General features: G+C 35.3%; 1 protein-coding gene and 1 long non-coding RNA gene across 3 annotated transcripts; both read left to right on the top strand.

The window, feature by feature from the left end:
• Nucleotides 1,933-3,717, top strand: LOC110269622. The gene is made up of 3 exons (XR_002358393.1): nt 1,933-1,970; nt 2,960-3,067; nt 3,165-3,717. It is a non-coding gene; the product is annotated as an uncharacterized LOC110269622 (long non-coding RNA).
• On the top strand, nt 10,493-18,277 carry LOC107630060 (phosphoenolpyruvate carboxylase, housekeeping isozyme). 2 transcript variants are annotated; one of them, XM_016333084.2, is made up of 11 exons: nt 10,493-10,663; nt 10,984-11,177; nt 12,218-12,609; nt 12,737-12,821; nt 13,430-13,652; nt 13,967-14,070; nt 14,164-14,257; nt 14,439-14,593; nt 16,147-17,145; nt 17,250-17,636; nt 17,741-18,277. In XM_016333084.2, the coding sequence occupies exons 2-11, from the start codon at nt 11,013-11,015 to the stop codon at nt 18,035-18,037; spliced, it is 2,901 nt and encodes a 966-aa protein (XP_016188570.1). In that variant the 5' UTR covers nt 10,493-10,663; nt 10,984-11,012; the 3' UTR covers nt 18,038-18,277. The 2 variants fall into 2 exon arrangements, with proteins under 2 accessions (XP_016188570.1, XP_020974247.1); XM_021118588.1 differs by lacking the exon at nt 10,493-10,663 and adding an exon at nt 10,718-10,842.

The following is an 18,504-nucleotide window of genomic DNA, read 5'->3' as shown; positions in this document are numbered from 1 at the left end:
ATTTTACTACTTTTTTTTTTTATCTAATTTATTCTCCTGGTCGAATATTTTATCTATCCTCTCTTTATATATATTTAAACTTTCTAAGATGAAATTTCATCATATTTTTAACAATAGCTTTTATTTCAATTTTTTCTCTTATATATGCATTTTTTATTATATCCATATATGTTTAGTTGTTCATTCATTTAAATATTTTTATCTCTTTTACACTAAATTTATCATTATATTCATCGTTTGCTCTAACACTCTATTTCATAAAATATAATTGTGTACTTTACAAGAAAAATACAGAATACTATCAAATTTATTGTCAAATTTAACGTTGAACGTTAACGACGAGATTTCTGTTGAATTTACTACCGGATTAGGTAATAAATTCGTAACCCTAAAATATTACTATCAGAAAAATATTTCTAAAAGTAACGTCAACGGTAATATTTAGAGAAAAAAAGAAGAAATTTTTGGCACACCGACTACTGTCGAATTTACCAGCAATAACAAAGTGAAACAATGCATTTTGGGCACACGAAAAATATTACCGTCAGATTAATCCGACGGTAACAATGTCCTAAATGAAAGCGTGAACGTCGTCTCCCCCATTTCGAATTTCACACACTCTCTCTCCATCTCCCCCCTCCCTCTTTCATCACCGTCATCACCTCCATTCGTTGTCCCCTCCCATCGCCGTCGAGAGCACCGTCCTCGCCACCTCCTATCCGTCGTCGCCACCCCCTCTTCTTCTCCTTCTTCCCCTACCTCTCTCTCTCTTTCGTCGTAACCACCGTCTGCCGTCACCACCATCTGCCGCTACAACAACTTTGATGACCACTACTGCAACATCCACGTCTTCTCTTATTTTTGTTGTTCTTCATTATAGGTTCAATGAACAATTCTTTTCCAATTTATTTAATTTTAGTTTAATGTAGTTTAGGTTTAAGTAGACTTTCAATTTTAATTTTGAATCGGTTTTAAAGTTAGTTCAGTTTAGTTTTCTAATCTTAGTGTATTTAGATTAATTAAGTTAGAAGTGGTTGGATTTGTCTAATTGTGTTAATTGCTGCATTGATAACTGTTTTGTTGAGAAATTATTGCTGATATTATTTGATAATTGTTTAATTTTAGTTTAATTTAGTTTAAGTTTGAGTAGAATTAGAATTTTAATTTTGATTAGTTTCAAAGTTAGTTCAGTTTAGTTTTCTAATCTTAGTGTATTTAGGTTGATTAAGTTATGTTTGATTCAATACATTAGATTTTGAATGCTCGAAGTGTTTGAAATTGTCTAATTGTGTTAATTGTTGCGTTGATGACTGTTTTGTTAAGATTGTTTGATAATTTTTTAATTTTAGTTCAATATAGTTTAGGTTTGAATATTAGAATTTTAATTTTGAATCAGTTTCGAAGTTAGTTCAATTTAGTTTTCTAATTTTAGTGGATTTAGGTTGATTAAGTTTTGTTTGCTTCAATATATTAGATTTTGAATGCTTGAAGTGTTTGGAACTGCCTAATTGTGTTAATTATTGTTAATTACTGCGTTGATGAATGTTTTATTGAGAAATTGTTACTGAGATTATTTGATAGATATATGTAGACATGACGACAGGAAGAGGTACTGCTGATCAGGCTACTGGTTGTGGTCGTAGCTGTGGTCAGGATAGAGAAAGGGTTTCTTCCGGTACTCCCGAGATTACTGGATCCTCTCCATCTACTCCGACTAACCCGGTCATGCCACACGTTGCGGGTTTAGTAGACAAGCCGTTCATCACGGTACCCAACCCCAACTGCGTGCCTCTGTCCACAGCGACGACACCGCCTCCAACCGCTCAGCAGCCCACATCCACGGCGACGCTGACTCTAGCAACGGATGCCACGACTCAAAGTCCAGCCACGGAAGTGAGGCAGTAGATGATGCCCCTCCACCACCTAGCTCCCACCACACGGTTGCGCATTTGGCCTGATGGTGGCACGAGGTAAATAACACGTTCAATGCTCATGTATTTCCAGTTTATGGTTATCGCTGAAAGTGCCTGAATTGTTTCTAGTTTAGCTTATTTAAGTGTTAATTGCTGGTTACTGTTTTCTAGTTTTAATGATTATAATTCCTATTATTGTTGAAAGTTCCTGAAAATTGATTCATGTTTAGTGGATTTAGGTTGATTTGGATTGTTGGTTATTGTTTTCTAGTTTTATTGATTATGATTCCTGTTATTGCTAAAAGTTTCTGAAAATTGATTTCTGTTTAGTAGATTTAGGTTGATTTGGATTACTAGTTTTTGTTTTCTAGTTTTAATGATTATGATTCCTGTTTTCTAGATTTAATGATTAGGGTTAATTCTTATTTGTGGGTTGTTGTTAGATTTTTGCTGAACCCAAACACATGTATTTAGGAGATGACGAATGTCATGAAGCTGATATACGACCAGCCTTGGCCCAGCTACACGAAGACCCGCTGAGACGGGGAAGCCCTGGTTTGAGAAATAGGCAGTAATTACTTTCATTTTTCTGTTTCAAACCTTTTAGTTAGTTTATATCCTCTATCTTGCTTAACTAATTTTAAAGCTTCTTTGTTGCAACTACACTTCATTTAGGATACTGAGCACGACTTGGCCATCTGAAAGATATTCGACCATAGAATGGGTCAGCAGCTCCAGCAGATGTTAGATGATGTTCGTCATGGGCGGGACCAACGAACAGGATGGCTCTGACCAGAGATAAAGAAGGGCATGTTAGCTCATTGGGAGATCAATGCAGCGTTCAGGCATCAGCGTCTCACCAACAGAGCTAATAGGGTATCAACCAGGTCGTCCAAGTACATCGGCGGCTCGGCGACCTTCATGAAGATCAAGGTCAAGCTGGTATGTAGTTCTTTTAACTTTGTTAATAACTTTGTTATTTTATTTGTTTTGCATATCATTATTAGGCATTATAATAATTTTGTATTTCAATGCAACTTGTGTAGTCAAAGTCATTGGACCGCAAGGCCACATTGGCGGAGACATTCAAGTACACCCACACGCTGAAGGATAACAAAGCGAGATTTGTTAATCAACGATCTCATGACCATTATGTGAGTAAACATACATCTGATTATCTTATGCTATAAAATTATTAGAGATTAACAATATCTGTCTTACTAGTCACAGTAACTTATGTTAATTGCACAGAAGTCCTACACACAGAGACTAGAGGCCGTGACTCAATAGTCTCAGCAAAGCTTATGGCTCTGCGGCTTTAGTCGTCAACCCTGATGCGGTTTGGCGCAAGACCGCCTCAGCCCCATACAAAAACCATGTATATGGGATAAAGTCATTCTTCGCCAGCAGTCTCCCACCTTGACATTGAGGTCGTCGTCAGGCTCCGCCACTAGTCAAGCCATCCAACCTGAGGAAGGCGTGGATTTGAGGCTGTAAGTACAGGAGCTCCAGCGCAGCCTTCACTAGCAGGCTCAGGAGCTTAACGATTATCGGGAGAGGTATCAAGAGATCCTCACCTGCGTGACATCTATAGATGAGCTCAGGCTGGGGTTTAGGGAGTCGCTGGAGTAGATGCAGGCCTAGATGTGCACCGCTGGCATCAACCTTGCTGGTGGCAGCGGTCCTACTGGTGGCACATGGACATCGTCACCGCCTTCTGTGCTGCCGACTCAGGGTTACGGGACTGACGACGACTACTACTTGGATCTGTAGATATTAGTTTTTTATTTTATTGTATTTATTTGATGTACTTGACTTTAAATTTATTTGAACATTGTATTTTTTATTTTAAATAGAAATTCTTCATTATTTATGAATTGACCACTAATTATGAAAGTCCCTAATTATATGAAAAAAATTTAAATTTAAAATCAAAATTGACAATTTATTTTAAATTATCGTCAGAATTACCGTTAGAATAATTCGACGGTAATATGGCGCAGAACAATATTTTTGGCGCCAACACTACTGTCAGAAAAATCTGCTACTAACCAATTGGTTTTGCGAGCAAGTAATCCGCCGGAGAATTCGACGGTAATTACCGTCAGACGGAATAAATCCGACGGTAAACATTTACCGGCGAGGTTTATACCGTCTGATTGTTTCTGACGGTAAATCCGACGGTACTCAGCATTTTTCTTGTAGTGATAAAGTGCTATTTGTCTATTTTGATCCCTAATATTTCGGTCAAATCTTAATTTGGTCCCTAACATTTCAAACGTCTTATTTCTGTTCTAAAAAATTTCAAATAGTTTTAATATTGTCCTACCATTAAATTTAAATAAATAGTTAACAGAATGAGTAACATAGATGTTAACAATATTATTGTTAAGTCAATATTCTTCCTAATGTTATACAAACATAACCAAAACCTTATTATAACACTTCATTTTCTCGATCTTCTTGTAAAAAACTTTACAAATATTTTTAATCAATTATCAATGATTTAGAATCAAAAGAAAAGCTTCTATGTTAGTGTTATGTATTGAAATAAAATATTATTAGTTCTTAAATATATTAATTGTTTATGTTAGTTTTAATAATGAGACAACATTAAATTCATTTAAAATTTTTTGAGACTAAAATAAAATATTTAAAATTTTTTAAAATTAAAATATGATATTTAATCCGTTAAAAACTAAATTACAACTTAGTTCTAATATCAGAGACAAAAAATACTTTAGCCAATATAATTAGTTTAATGGCATGCAGTGTGATAAATTTTATGAGTAGAATAATTTAAATATATTGTTGTGAAAATAAATAAAGAATATACAATAGAGAAATATAAATATGCTCTTATATCACTATAATATAAGTAGTTTATCTATTTATTAATATTATAAATATTATAGTTTAAAACCACAAAAGATAAAGAGAGAGAGAATTTATTAACAGTGTATAAAGAGAAGAATATTATAGTAAAAGAGAGAGAATGAAATGTTTTTATTGCTGTGTCGTAACATTCCTAAGATTGCTTTTCTATATATAGGCATATGAAGTTTGCTTTTCAACTTCATTCAGTATTGAAAATAAAAATCAACCGCCCATATTAATGGGCATTCAATTTAATCTTATCACAATACTTCCCCTTGAATACCCATTTAGGATTATTCTTCATTAAAACCTTACTAAAGAAAAACCCAATGGGAAAAAACTTTAGTGAAGGAAAAAGAGTACAATATCCTTTGTGATGGGGACTGCCTCATTAAAAATCTTGTCAAGAAAAATCCAATGGGAAAAAAACCTAACCAAGAAAAAAAGAGTACAGTCTCCCCCTCTTGTCAACATCAGTTGATGTCTCAAAATCGGCGCATCCCAATCTCATGTACCAATCTTTCAAAAGAGGATTTTGGGAGTGAATTTGCGAATAAATCGGCCAGATTATCACTTGAACGGATCTGTTGGACATCAATTGTCCCTTGATTTTGAAGATCATGAGTGAAGAAGAATTTGGGAGAAATATGCTTTGTTTTATCACCTTTGATGTATCCACCCTTAAGTTGAGCAATACATGCTGTATTATCTTCAAACAGGACAGTTGGAGCTATCTTATGATCAATCAGTCCACATGATGACAAAATATATTGAATCAGACTCTTCAGCCAAAAACACTCGCGACTAGCTTCATAAATCGCCAGTATTTCAGCATGATTAGAGGAGGTTGCTACTATCGTCTGTTTCGTGGACCTCCATAATATAGCTATACCACCATATGTGAACAGGTATCCTGTTTGAGATCTCCCTTTATGTGGATCAGACAAGTATCCGGCATCTGCATAGTCAACTAGTTGTGACTTGGATCCATAGGGATAAAACAATCCCATATCAACCGTTCCATGAAGATATCGAAAAATTTGCTTGATTCCACTCCAATGTCTTCTGGTTGGAGAGAAACTATACCTTGCTAGTAAATTCACCGCGAATGATATGTCAGGTCGCGTATTATTAGCAAGATACATTAGCGCTCCAATGGCACTAAGATATGGTACTTCAGTACCAACGATATCTTCATTTTCTTCTTTAGGACGGAATTGATCATTTTCCATATCCAAAGACTTTACGATCATTGGGGTACTTAATGAATGTGACTTATCCATATAAAATCTCTTCAAGATCTTTTCTGTGTATGTTGTTCGATGAATAAAGATCCCATTTTTTGTATGTTCGATCTGCAGGCTGAGACAAAATTTAGTCTTTCTAAGATCTTTCATCTCAAACTCTTCTTTTAGAGTTTTTATAATTGTTGGAATCTCTTCAGGAGTTCCAATAATATTTAAATCATCAACGTACACAGCAATTATAATGAACCCAGATGCAGATTTCTTTATGAAAACACGGGCAGATATCATCATTCTTGAATCCGTTTTTGGCCAGATACTCAGTAAGATGATTATACCACATTCATCCAGATTGCTTTAGACCATATAGAGATCTTTGCAATTTGACTGAGTATAACCCTTGCGAATATTCATTGGATGGTTTAGATATCTTTAGTCCTTCAGGGACTATCATATAGATATCCCGATCTAATGAGCCATATGAGTATGCTGTTACCACATCCATTAAATGCATATGCAGTTTATGATATGCAGATAAATTGACCAAATAACGCAATGTTATTGCATCCACTACAGGGGAATACGTTTCTTCATAATTTATACCAGGCCTTTGTAAAAAACCTTGTGCTACAAGTCGGGCTTTATAGCGCACAACTTCATTTTTCTCATTTCGTTTTCTCACAAATACCCATCGGTATCCAACAGGTTTTACATCTGCAGGTGTACGGACCACAGGTCCAAAAACTTCACGTTTTGCAAGTGACTCTAATTCAGCTTTCATGGCTTCTTTCTATTTTGGCCAATCATTTCTTTGTCGACACTCTTCGACTGATCTTGGCTCAAGATCCATACTTTCATGCATGATATTTAATGCCACATTATATGCAAATATTTCATTGACAATTGTCTTATTTCGGTCCCATTTCTCTCCTGTAAATACATAATTTATCGAGATCTCGTCATTTTCACAATTTTCAGGTACCTGAACGTCTTCTGGCGTTAAAACTATATCAAAATTTTGAACAACTGCAGGTGTCTCTACTATGTCTCTTTCAACAGGAATATTATTTACCTCTTTTCACTTTCGATGATTTTTGTCTTTGGAACCGACAGGCCTGCCACGCTTCTAGCGTGTATTTGCTTCGGTGGCAATTTGTCCAACTGGGACATCAATTTGAATTGGAGCATTTTTCGCTGGTATATACGACTTGGTTATCCTCTTTGTATCGAAAAATGCATCAGGCAATTCATTTGCTATTCTTTGCAAATGTATAATCTTTTGAACTTCTAGTTCACATTGCCCTGATCGAGGATCTAAATGCATCAATGATGATGCATTCCAATTAAGTTCCTTTTCAGGAAGCTTATTCTCTCCCCCTAATCTTGGAAACTTTGATTCATCAAAATAACAATCCGTAAACCGGACTTTAAATACATCTCTGGTTTGTATATCAAGATACCTCACTATAAAGGGAGAATCATATCCAACATATATCCCCAATTTTCTTTGGAGTCCCATTTTGGTGCGATTAGGTGGTGCAATGGGAACATATATCGCACACCAAATATTCTTAAATGGGAAACATTTGGCTGCTGGCCAAAAGCTAATTGCATAGGAGAGAATTGATGGTAACTCGTTGGCCTCAAACGAATAAGTGCTGCGGCATGTAAAATAGCATGCCCCAAACCGAGGTTGGGAGATTTGTTCTCATAAGTAAAGGTCTAGCAATTAACTGGAGGCGTTTAATAAGTGATTCTGCTAACCCATTTTGTGTGTGAACATAAGCTACTGGATGTTCAACACTTATTCCATTAGCCATACAATAAGCATCAAAAGCTTGGGAAGTAAATTCACCAGCATTATCAAGACGAATTGCTTTGATTGGATTTTCTAGAAATTGTGCTTTTAATCGAATAATTTGAGCCAGTAATCTCGCAAACGGAGCCTTCTATCACATTGCCTGAGCCAATAATAGTATTAACATATTCCTCTTTTGGCACAAGATGGGTAAAATATATATCACTTTTGAGAATGGTGTGCGAATTTGCACTATCCGCAAGGCATACATCTTTATTATATATCCTTGCCATTTTCTTCAAAGACAAATAATAATAATAGAATGAGTAGTATGCACAGTTAAATTGAATACTTGATCGGAATTATTTTTTTAAGAAACACTGTACATAAAATAATGTCATATACTGAAATTTTATTTTAAAACTTGACACATTTAATGATTTCAAAATTCATGAACATTAATATTTCATTATTTATATACATCACATTTGAAACTTAAATACATAGAAAATAAAACTTAACAATAAATTCTTTACATTATTTATTTACATGAATACATAATAATCTCACATTTTAAATTATTCCATCATTAATCAAATGACCAATATTTCTTTCAAGGTCCTCAAAAAAATCAGATACATCATAATGAGTGGTGGAATTTTCAGCATCATTTGAAACAAAATTTGTTTTCTTTCCTTTGTCATCCTTTTTCAAAGATGCTTGGTAAATATTGACTAGGTGCCTTCGGGTACGACAGGTACGTGACCAATGGCACTTTCCACCACAACGGAAACACTTATCCTCTATTGATTTATTCTGCCCGATATTTCTTTCTTTATCCTACTTTTGGTGAGATCCTCTCTTTTGAATATAATTCATTTTCCTTCCATAATTTTTTTTGTTATTAAAATCTTGCCATTTACCTCTTCTGGGGTAATGATTTGCCGCATTTACTTCAGGAAATGGGGCAGCGCCAGCTGGGCGCGCTTCATGATTTTTCAAGAGCAACTCATTGTTGCGTTCAGCAACAAGAAGGCAAGAAATTAACTCAGAATATTTTTTAAACCCTTTTTCTCGATACTGCTGCTGCAGGAGCACATTCGAGGCATGAAAAGTCGAGAAAGTTTTCTCCAACATATCATGGTTGGTTATCTCTTCCCCACATAATTTCATTCGTGAGGTGATTCGAAACATTGCAGAATTATATTCATTTATGGATTTAAAATCCTGCAGACACAAGTGCGTCCACTCATATCGGGCTTGAGGAAGTATAACTGTTTTTTGATAATTATACCTTTCTTCAAGGTCTTTCCAAAGATCTGCAGGATCTTTTAACGTGAGATATTCATTTTTCAATCCTTCGTCAAGATGACGACGAAGAAAAATTATGGCTTTGGCTTTATCCTTCTGGGATGCATTATTTTCAGCCTTAATGGTATCTCCAAGATCCATTGAATCAAGATGAATTTCAGCATCTAGTATCCATGATAAATAATTGTTTCCAGATATATCAAGAGCATTGAATTCAAGATGAGAGAGCTTCGACATAATGAAAATTTGTTACCTGAGTCTTCCTAAAAATTTGATCAGAGTCTCGTGCTAATAACGTGTTGTGAAAATAAATAAAGAATATACAATACAGAAATATAAATATGCTCTTATATCACTATAATATAAGTAGTTTATCTATTTATTAATTATTATAAATATTATAGTTTAAAACCACAAAAGATAAAGAGAGAAAGAATTTATTAGTAGTGTATAAAAAGAAGAATATTATAGTAAAAAAGAGAGAATGGAATGTTTTTATTGCTGTGTCGTAACATTTCTAAGATTACTTCTCTATATATAGGCATATGAAGTTTGCTTTTCAACTTATTCGATATTGAAAATAAAAATCAACCGCCCATATTAATGGGCATTTAATTTAATCTAATCACAGCATATATAATATTGTAGTTAAATTATTACAATAATATACATATCTCAAATACATTAATATTAAACTCATTATCATAGATTCATAGTCACACACAAAAAAAACTCATTCTCATACTATTAAGCTACCACGATCGCTGGCCGCAACTGTATTATAATTTCTTACCTTATTTCGGATATAGTTATTACGATATCCACATTTTTTCAGGTTAGATCCGATCTGATTTGATCAGAAAATTTATTTTTCACCTGTTTAAGCCTATTTACTTCTAAAATATTATCGATAAAAGTTCTCTTGAATAACAAAAAAAAATAATAATAATACAAGATTTAAGTTTAATTATTTTAAATTGAAGTATAACATAAAAAATTAAAAACAAGATATCATAAAATTTATAAAACAACACACTAAAATTCATATCAAATTAGGATTTACTTTCTTAAACTATGCTATTTATATGAGACGTGCAGATATGCGAATTTGCGAATCTGATCTACGGATATCACTACTAAATCCGCAATCTTATCCTACCAAAATGCGGATCGGATCTAATCCGATTCGATGGTTCTGTGGATCGGATAATATCCAAAAAATTTAGATTGGATGCGAATAATTACCGCGAATATTATCCGATCAGCCCACTTTTAGGTGCATTTCTGTACTGGCCCACTACTACACTCACTTAGAGTGAGCAAGTTAGCAGACTTTTCACTGTTCAGCAGCTGATTTCCATATAACGACTCACCAGTCACCACCACTCTGGAGTCTGGATCTGGCACTCTTTCACTTCTACTTGCTCCATTTCTCTCTCCTTCTGACCCATTCTAAATTCTCATCATCGTTTTCTTCTTATTTCTCCCTCTTCTGACAACTTTATTGGCCCTTTACACAGGTACTACACTATTACACTCCAATCGCTGTTTCATCACACGTCTAATGACTCCGAAAGTTACAACTTTCAGTTTTCACTTTTTCATTTTCACTCTTGTTACTGTTCCATGTGCATTTTTTCTGTACGCCGAAGTACTATCAAATAGCACGATCCATTTGAATTTTGGTCTCAATATCTCCGTTTGTTTTCTTCTCCATCAACTGTTTTGGCTCTCTTCATAGTTTGACTAAGATGGTTCTTAATTTGTTTCACGATTCCATGTTCCGTAGTTCCTTTTCTTCTCGTGAATTTTGGTTTTTGAGTTTTGATTATGCTGGCAGGTAAGGGGAGGAAGTGAAAGGTTGCTGCAATGGCAAAGAAGTTGGAAAAGATGGCATCCATTGATGCCCAACTTAGGCAGCTGGTTCCGGCAAAAGTGAGCGAAGATGACAAACTGATTGAGTATGATGCTCTGCTATTGGATCGCTTCCTTGATATTCTTCAGGACTTACACGGAGAGGATCTGAAAGAAACGGTGAGTTTCTTTTTTCTGATTTCAACTCCTTGGAATTTGTTTTGGATCATTTTTCATTTAATAAACTTGTATGTGTTTACTGGAGCTGTGATCCCAAATGTCTCAACTTTTGAAACAAAAGTACAAGTTGATCCGTTTGGCTTGGCTTTAGAAAAGTGTGGAATCAAAGATACCAAAGAATTCTGGAATCTGGATACTGATTTTGAAAAGTGCTAATGAGAAAGAACTTTACGATGCTTTTGTCAGTGAAAGGCAAACTTTACTTCATGTTCATGTGTATGTGTATCTGTATGTGTATGTTTATGTGTATGTGTGTGTGTGTGTGTGTATGGCTGAGTCATTTTCTGATATTGAAAATTTAGCTGTTTTAAACTTTTAATGGATAAAGATGAGACTGCAAACTTTTGGTTTGAGGCCTTTGGTTAACATTTTGGCCTTTACGAAGTGGCACTTTGCTTTCGTTTTTCATGGAGACAAAATTTCTCACGGTGTTTGGAGGTTCTGCATGAGGTAATAAGAAGTGAAATAGAAGCAAGAATCAAGGTTTGAGATATCAATCTTTATGTGGATTTATCTCATATCTTTTCTATGAGTAAACACTTAAGTTGGTCAACAAAGAATTTCAAATCAGACATTTTATTCCCCAACAAATTTTTATTATGTAGAAGTCCTCAATAATTACTCCCATATTGGTCCCTTTGTTGTTCTAAAGGAAACTAATTTGTCTTAAATCTAGTTTTCTTATAATAAAATTTGTCAAAAACTTATTTGTCTAATGCATATATTAAAAATTTGACTAAAAGCTACAAAGGGACCAATTTGTTTGGTGGAATAATTCTCGAGAACTTCTAACGAATAAAAATTTGTTGAGCACCAAAGTATCCGATCTGAAGGATCTGAAATTTGCGGAGGATCAAATTTGATGTTTACTCCTTTTCTATTCTTATGTATACTAGATTATATGCTTACCTCTAATTATTTATTGAATTCAGATATTTTACAAACTGTTTTAGATTGATGAGTTATTTGTTATTCTGCAGGTTCAAGAAGTATACGAGCTTTCTGCTGAATATGAAGGGAAACACGACTCTAAGAAACTGGACGAACTTGGAAATCTGATAACTAGTTTGGATGCTGGTGATTCAATTGTCGTCGCCAAATCCTTTTCTCATATGCTTAACTTGGCCAACTTAGCAGAAGAGGTCCAGATTGCTCATCGGCGAAGGATCAAGTTGAAAAAGGGAGATTTTGCTGATGAGAACAATGCAACTACTGAATCAGACATTGAAGAAACACTCAAGAAGCTTGTAGTGGAATTAAAAAAGTCTCCTCAGGAAGTTTTTGAAGCACTGAAAAACCAGACCGTTGATTTGGTTCTTACAGCTCACCCTACTCAATCTGTTCGTAGATCTTTGCTTCAGAAGCATGGAAGGTTTGCTTTTAAATTTTATGCTTTGGTTTCTCTCTCTCTTTCTCTGCCATGTTGTTTTGGTTTTCTTTTCTAATTTATTTTGCAAAATAAAGAAATTTAGCTATTAATCTATTCTTCATCTATACAGGATACGAAACTGTTTAACTCAATTATATGCCAAAGATGTAACTCCTGATGACAAGCAGGAACTTGATGAGGCTCTACAGAGGGAGGTGAATATCAAATCCTTCCAATTTGATTTTTCCAAAGCAGATCATTCTTTTTCTTGGTATCCATGGTTTATACTTCTCTGTTAAACTAAAAAATACAGAAATGGAAATTTCGTTCGAATGAAAATTTATGTTATTTTATTTAGATAACCCTGAACAATGAGGAAATTATTTGGTCCATAATATGATTGTTGGAGTTGCAATTCAGGAATTGTTTATATCTGTGCTATCTGTGTCTGAATTTTCTCTTTCCTTGCTTTTAAAACAAGCCATCAGTAGCTTAGTTTTTGGGCATTACAGCCAGCAATGAAACCCAAAAGTGACTTTTGTGTAGTGTTTTCAGTTGGCTTCCTCTATGCAAGTAAACATTTATTACATTGCAATGGGAATCTTCATTGGTACGAATAACTCCTAACTCCTGGATGGGACATGGATTGACATGTTTTACTTGCAATCTTATGTTGGGACCTGTTCTCCATGTGATTTCCTTTAAAATCACGTCAATGCCTTTGTTTGAAGTTAACATGCAGAAGTTCAAATGATAGAAGAGAGGATGCTCAAGTAAATTGTATTTTATTAATCAATTTCATTTGTTAATTCTGTTCATGTAGATCCAAGCTGCCTTCCGTACTGATGAAATTAGGAGGACTCCTCCAACCCCGCAAGATGAGATGAGAGCAGGGATGAGCTACTTCCATGAGACAATTTGGACTGGTGTACCCAAATTTCTACGTCGGCTGGATACAGCTTTGAAGAATATAGGGATAAATGAACGTGTCCCTTATAATGCTCCTCTTATTCAATTTTCTTCTTGGATGGGTGGTGATCGTGATGGTATGGTTCTAATGTTTGACCAAAAGTATATTTCTTACTGTAGGGAGAAATGGAAAGATCTGCATAATTATCTTTAAAATACAACAAAATCCTATCCGATTCAAAAAAAAAAAAAATCTTTAATGAAAAAATGAGGGGAGGGGAGCTGCCACCATGTTTAGAAATTATAAATTCTTCAAATTTATCATACCAAATGTGGATCTTAGCTAGGTACTTTCAGTTAATTTTATGTCTTTGTGACATGTTTCACATTTCTCTTAATCTTCTCTAAGAATGAAGTTAAAATGCCTCTGACTATGTTCAATATGATGCAGGCAATCCAAGAGTAACTCCTGAAGTGACAAGGGATGTTTGTTTATTGGCTAGAATGATGGCTGCTAATTTATATTATTCCCAGATAGAAGATCTTATGTTTGAAGTAATTATCAGCTCTTTAAAATAATCATTGTGGGTGGTTTATTACTCTTGCACCATTTTGGCAGTTTGCTTAATTGCAACCTTGTATCTGTAGCTGTCAATGTGGCGTTGCAATGATGAGCTGCGTGTACGTGCAGATGAACTTAACAGATCTTCCAGGAAAGATGCAGTTGCTAAGCACTATATAGGTGTTCACTAAATTCCTTCCTGTAGTTCAAGATATAGTTTATTAGTTTATTTAATAAGAACATCCATATTACAATGTCAGCTGTTATTATGTAATGTTAGTTATTGAAATATTGCAGAAAATGCTGTAAATTTTTTAATAGGTTTGTTTAGTTCACTTACTAATACTCTTCTTAATGACAGAGTTTTGGAAAATCATTCCCCCAAATGAACCATACCGTGTGTTACTGGGCGAAGTAAGGGATAGGCTTTATCAGACTCGTGAGCGATCTCGCCATTTGCTAGCACACGGGCACTCTGAAATTCCAGAGGAAGAAACTTTTACCAATGTTGAGGAGGTATATATGTCCATTTTAACTTTCTTTACAGCAAGTAATAAATTGGCTCTTACCAACTTTCCCTATAACTTCTACCATCAGGTGTAATCCATTCTCTATCTTTTTTTGATAATGTAATATTCCCAACTCTTGCAATTCATGTGTTTACTCAACCATTTGACATCTCCACTGGTTGTTTATTAAGTTTGTAAGCACCTCCCTGGCCTCCTTTATTAAATTCAGTGCATTAAAAAATAAAAAGTAAAAAACAAATGTAAACTTTTTTTTAACATGGAAACAGCTTTTGCACTTGTGGGAAGCTTTTTATATACTTTCATGGATCTCTCCATGTGGGAGCCTTGTGCATTTATCCACCTTTTGTTTTTGGATTTTCATCAATACTTACCTTGTTATGAGTTAATTTGGTCCTTAAAATTTTGGCCCTGAAGAAGGATGTAATTGAGAGAAAAAAGTTCATGTATCTTGGATTTTCCATGTGGGATTTGGGCATGTGTGGTTTTATAATATGTTGAGCTCTGGTTTATGAGCATTGTGTAATATTAAAATATAAATAATATCAAATAATTACTTATTTAAACATAAGTATATAGTATTCTTTTTTTAATCCAAACATAATGTTGTCATGTTTTTGAAAATAAGAACTATATTTGTTAAATTCAAATACTTTAATTACATCTAAATGCAAAATAATATTTTGCTTCTACTTTAACTTTTGCTTTTAAAGAAATACTTCCCCAACCGTACAACCAAACTAGCTCATTGCCTAGAAGGATAAATTACGACGCCTGTGGTGAGATTGGAATTGGATTTTCTTTGTAAGGGGTGTGGTGTATGCTTTTCTTATTTGGTTTGTTATGCTTTTGGCTTGCTGCTATTATTTTTAAAGATCAGGGTGGAGGTTATTGTGCACTTGGGCTATTTTGGTGATGCTATTGAGTGGATCTTTTGGTGCTTCAAAGGAGCTATTCATTAGGATAGGAACCTTAATCTTGGGTGGTATATTGTTGTTCAAACTTTTTGTACCTTTTTGTTTTTAGGATTATTTTAGGTCAAAAGCAACCAATGTTTGCAGGGATAGATTTGGGTAGAATCGAGGTTTTCTAGGCGTTGGTTGTTAATAGATTTCGGGTGCTCAGGTCGCTAGAGGTGTTTGAGTTTGATTGTGTACTACAATTATCATGCATGAGTATCCTCTGTCTTTAGAGGTAGAGGAAAACCTACACATGAAATGGTCAAGCGAGATCTCTATCTAAACATTCTCACTATAGATATGACACGTGATAGGATACAATGGTATCTTTTGATCTATGTAGTAGACCTCACTTATTGGGATAAGGCTTTGTTTTTGTTGCTGTTGCTTACTCATCAAAAGAAAAAAGATAAAAGTTCATTTTGATGTATCAAACATTTAGATCCATTACTGCCTTGTCCTTTGATGTCTGAAGATACTTGGTGAAAATTTGCGTAGTACCTGAAACCTAATACCCATAAATATCATTCTGCAGCAGATAACTTATATTTCAGATACTAACGAAAGTTCAAATCTTGTACAGTTCTTGGAACCCCTGGAACTTTGCTATAGATCACTCTGTGCTTGTGGTGATCGGGCAATTGCCGATGGAAGCCTTCTAGATTTCCTTCGGCAAGTCTCTACTTTTGGATTGTCACTAGTGAGGCTTGATATCAGGCAAGAGTCAGACCGTCATACTGATGTGTTGGATGCCATTACCAAGCATCTGGAAATTGGTTCCTACCAGGAATGGTCAGAAGAGAAACGGCAGCAATGGCTTTTGTCTGAATTGAGTGGCAAACGGCCACTGTTTGGGCGCGACCTTCCCAAAACTGAAGAAATTAAAGATGTTTTGGACACATTTCATGTTATTGCTGAACTGCCAGCAGATAACTTTGGAGCATATATCATATCAATGGCAACTGCACCATCTGATGTGCTTGCAGTTGAACTTCTGCAACGTGAATGCCATGTCAAGCATCCACTAAGAGTTGTCCCATTGTTTGAGAAACTTGCAGATCTGGAGGCAGCTCCTGCTGCTTTGGCTCGGTTGTTCTCCATAGACTGGTACAGAAACCGAATCAACGGAAAGCAAGAAGTTATGATTGGTTATTCTGATTCAGGTAAAGATGCTGGAAGGTTCTCTGCAGCATGGCAGCTATATAAGGCCCAAGAGGAACTTATCAAGGTAGCTAAAGAGTATGGTGTTAAGCTAACAATGTTCCATGGTCGCGGTGGAACTGTTGGGAGAGGAGGTGGTCCAACCCACCTTGCTATCTTATCCCAACCTCCGGATACAATCCATGGGTCACTTCGTGTAACTGTCCAAGGTGAAGTTATTGAACAATCATTTGGAGAGCAGCACTTATGTTTCCGAACACTTCAACGTTACACTGCTGCAACTCTAGAACACGGAATGCATCCTCCAATCTCACCCAAACCAGAGTGGCGGGCTTTGATGGATCAGATGGCTGTCATTGCTACAGAGGAATACCGCTCTATTGTATTCAAAGAACCTCGATTTGTTGAGTACTTCCGTCTGGTAAGATATAAACTGCAAACATCAATTTGTATTTTTCATTTTCTCTCTATTAACCAGTTTTGTATTTAAATTTAATCATCATAACTCAACTCTCTAAAATGTAGGCTACACCAGAGTTGGAGTATGGCCGCATGAACATAGGAAGTCGACCAGCAAAGCGAAAGCCAAGTGGAGGCATTGAGACTCTCCGTGCAATACCTTGGATATTTGCCTGGACACAAACAAGGTTTCATCTTCCGGTGTGGCTAGGCTTCGGGGAAGCATTTAGACATGTTATTGGGAAGGATATTAAGAATCTTCATATGCTGCAAGAAATGTACAATCAGTGGCCTTTCTTCAGGGTCACTCTTGATTTAGTGGAAATGGTGTTTGCCAAGGGAGACCCTGGCATAGCTGCCCTGTATGATAAGCTCCTTGTTTCACAAGATCTATGGTCGTTTGGGGAGCAGTTGAGGACCAAGTTTGACGAAACCAAGAAACTCCTGCTTCAGGTAAACGCTAATCCCTTTCTAAAATGTGCTACAAGCATCATTCCAGTTGAATCTATCAATGGACTGATACTCAAAGCTCATTTTCACTTTTGCTTTACTATCAGGTGTGTGGACACAGAGATCTTCTTGAAGGGGATCCATACTTAAAACAAAGGCTCCGCTTGCGTGATTCTTACATTACCACCCTGAACGTTTGCCAAGCTTACACATTGAAACGTATCCGTGATCCGAACTACAATGTGAATTTGCGACCGCACATCTCAAAAGAGTATATAGAGATAAGTAAACCTGCTGATGAACTTATAACACTGAACCCAACAAGTGAATATGCTCCTGGTTTGGAAGACACCCTCATCCTCACCATGAAGGGTATTGCTGCTGGCATGCAGAACACTGGTTAATGGAGTTTCTGTCTGCCTTTGTATTTGCATATTTCTTATATTGTTTTTCCAGAAATCATAATTTAGTTGCCCGAACCAAAGTTTGGTGTGTGTTATTTCCTTTTTCCCTGCCTTGTATCCATCATTCCATCGATAAGTTATGAAATATGTATGTTCCTTCCTTTGACGTACAATATAATTTGGCTGCGGTAGAATTCCAACGATAGCCGTCAATAAAATTGACTTACTCCATGAACGCAACGAATTGTTATGTTCTAACTTCTAAGAGGAAACTATCTTCCTGCATTCAACACTTGTGTCTGATGTGTGTATTTTGACGGTGAAATATTACAATCTTTTATCTATTCTAGTGGTTCAACGTTCAACCTATTATTTTTAAGAAATTAAATTTTATATATTTATTTTTAAAATTTTAAATTTGATATTAATAATTTAAAATAAAATAAAAATTTTAGAAATTATTTAAC

Source organism: Arachis ipaensis, chromosome B03, assembly GCF_000816755.2.
Source record: "Arachis ipaensis cultivar K30076 chromosome B03, Araip1.1, whole genome shotgun sequence".
In the NCBI taxonomy this organism is placed as follows: Eukaryota; Viridiplantae; Streptophyta; class Magnoliopsida; order Fabales; family Fabaceae; genus Arachis; species Arachis ipaensis.
This window is presented reverse-complemented; position numbering and strand designations above follow the sequence as displayed.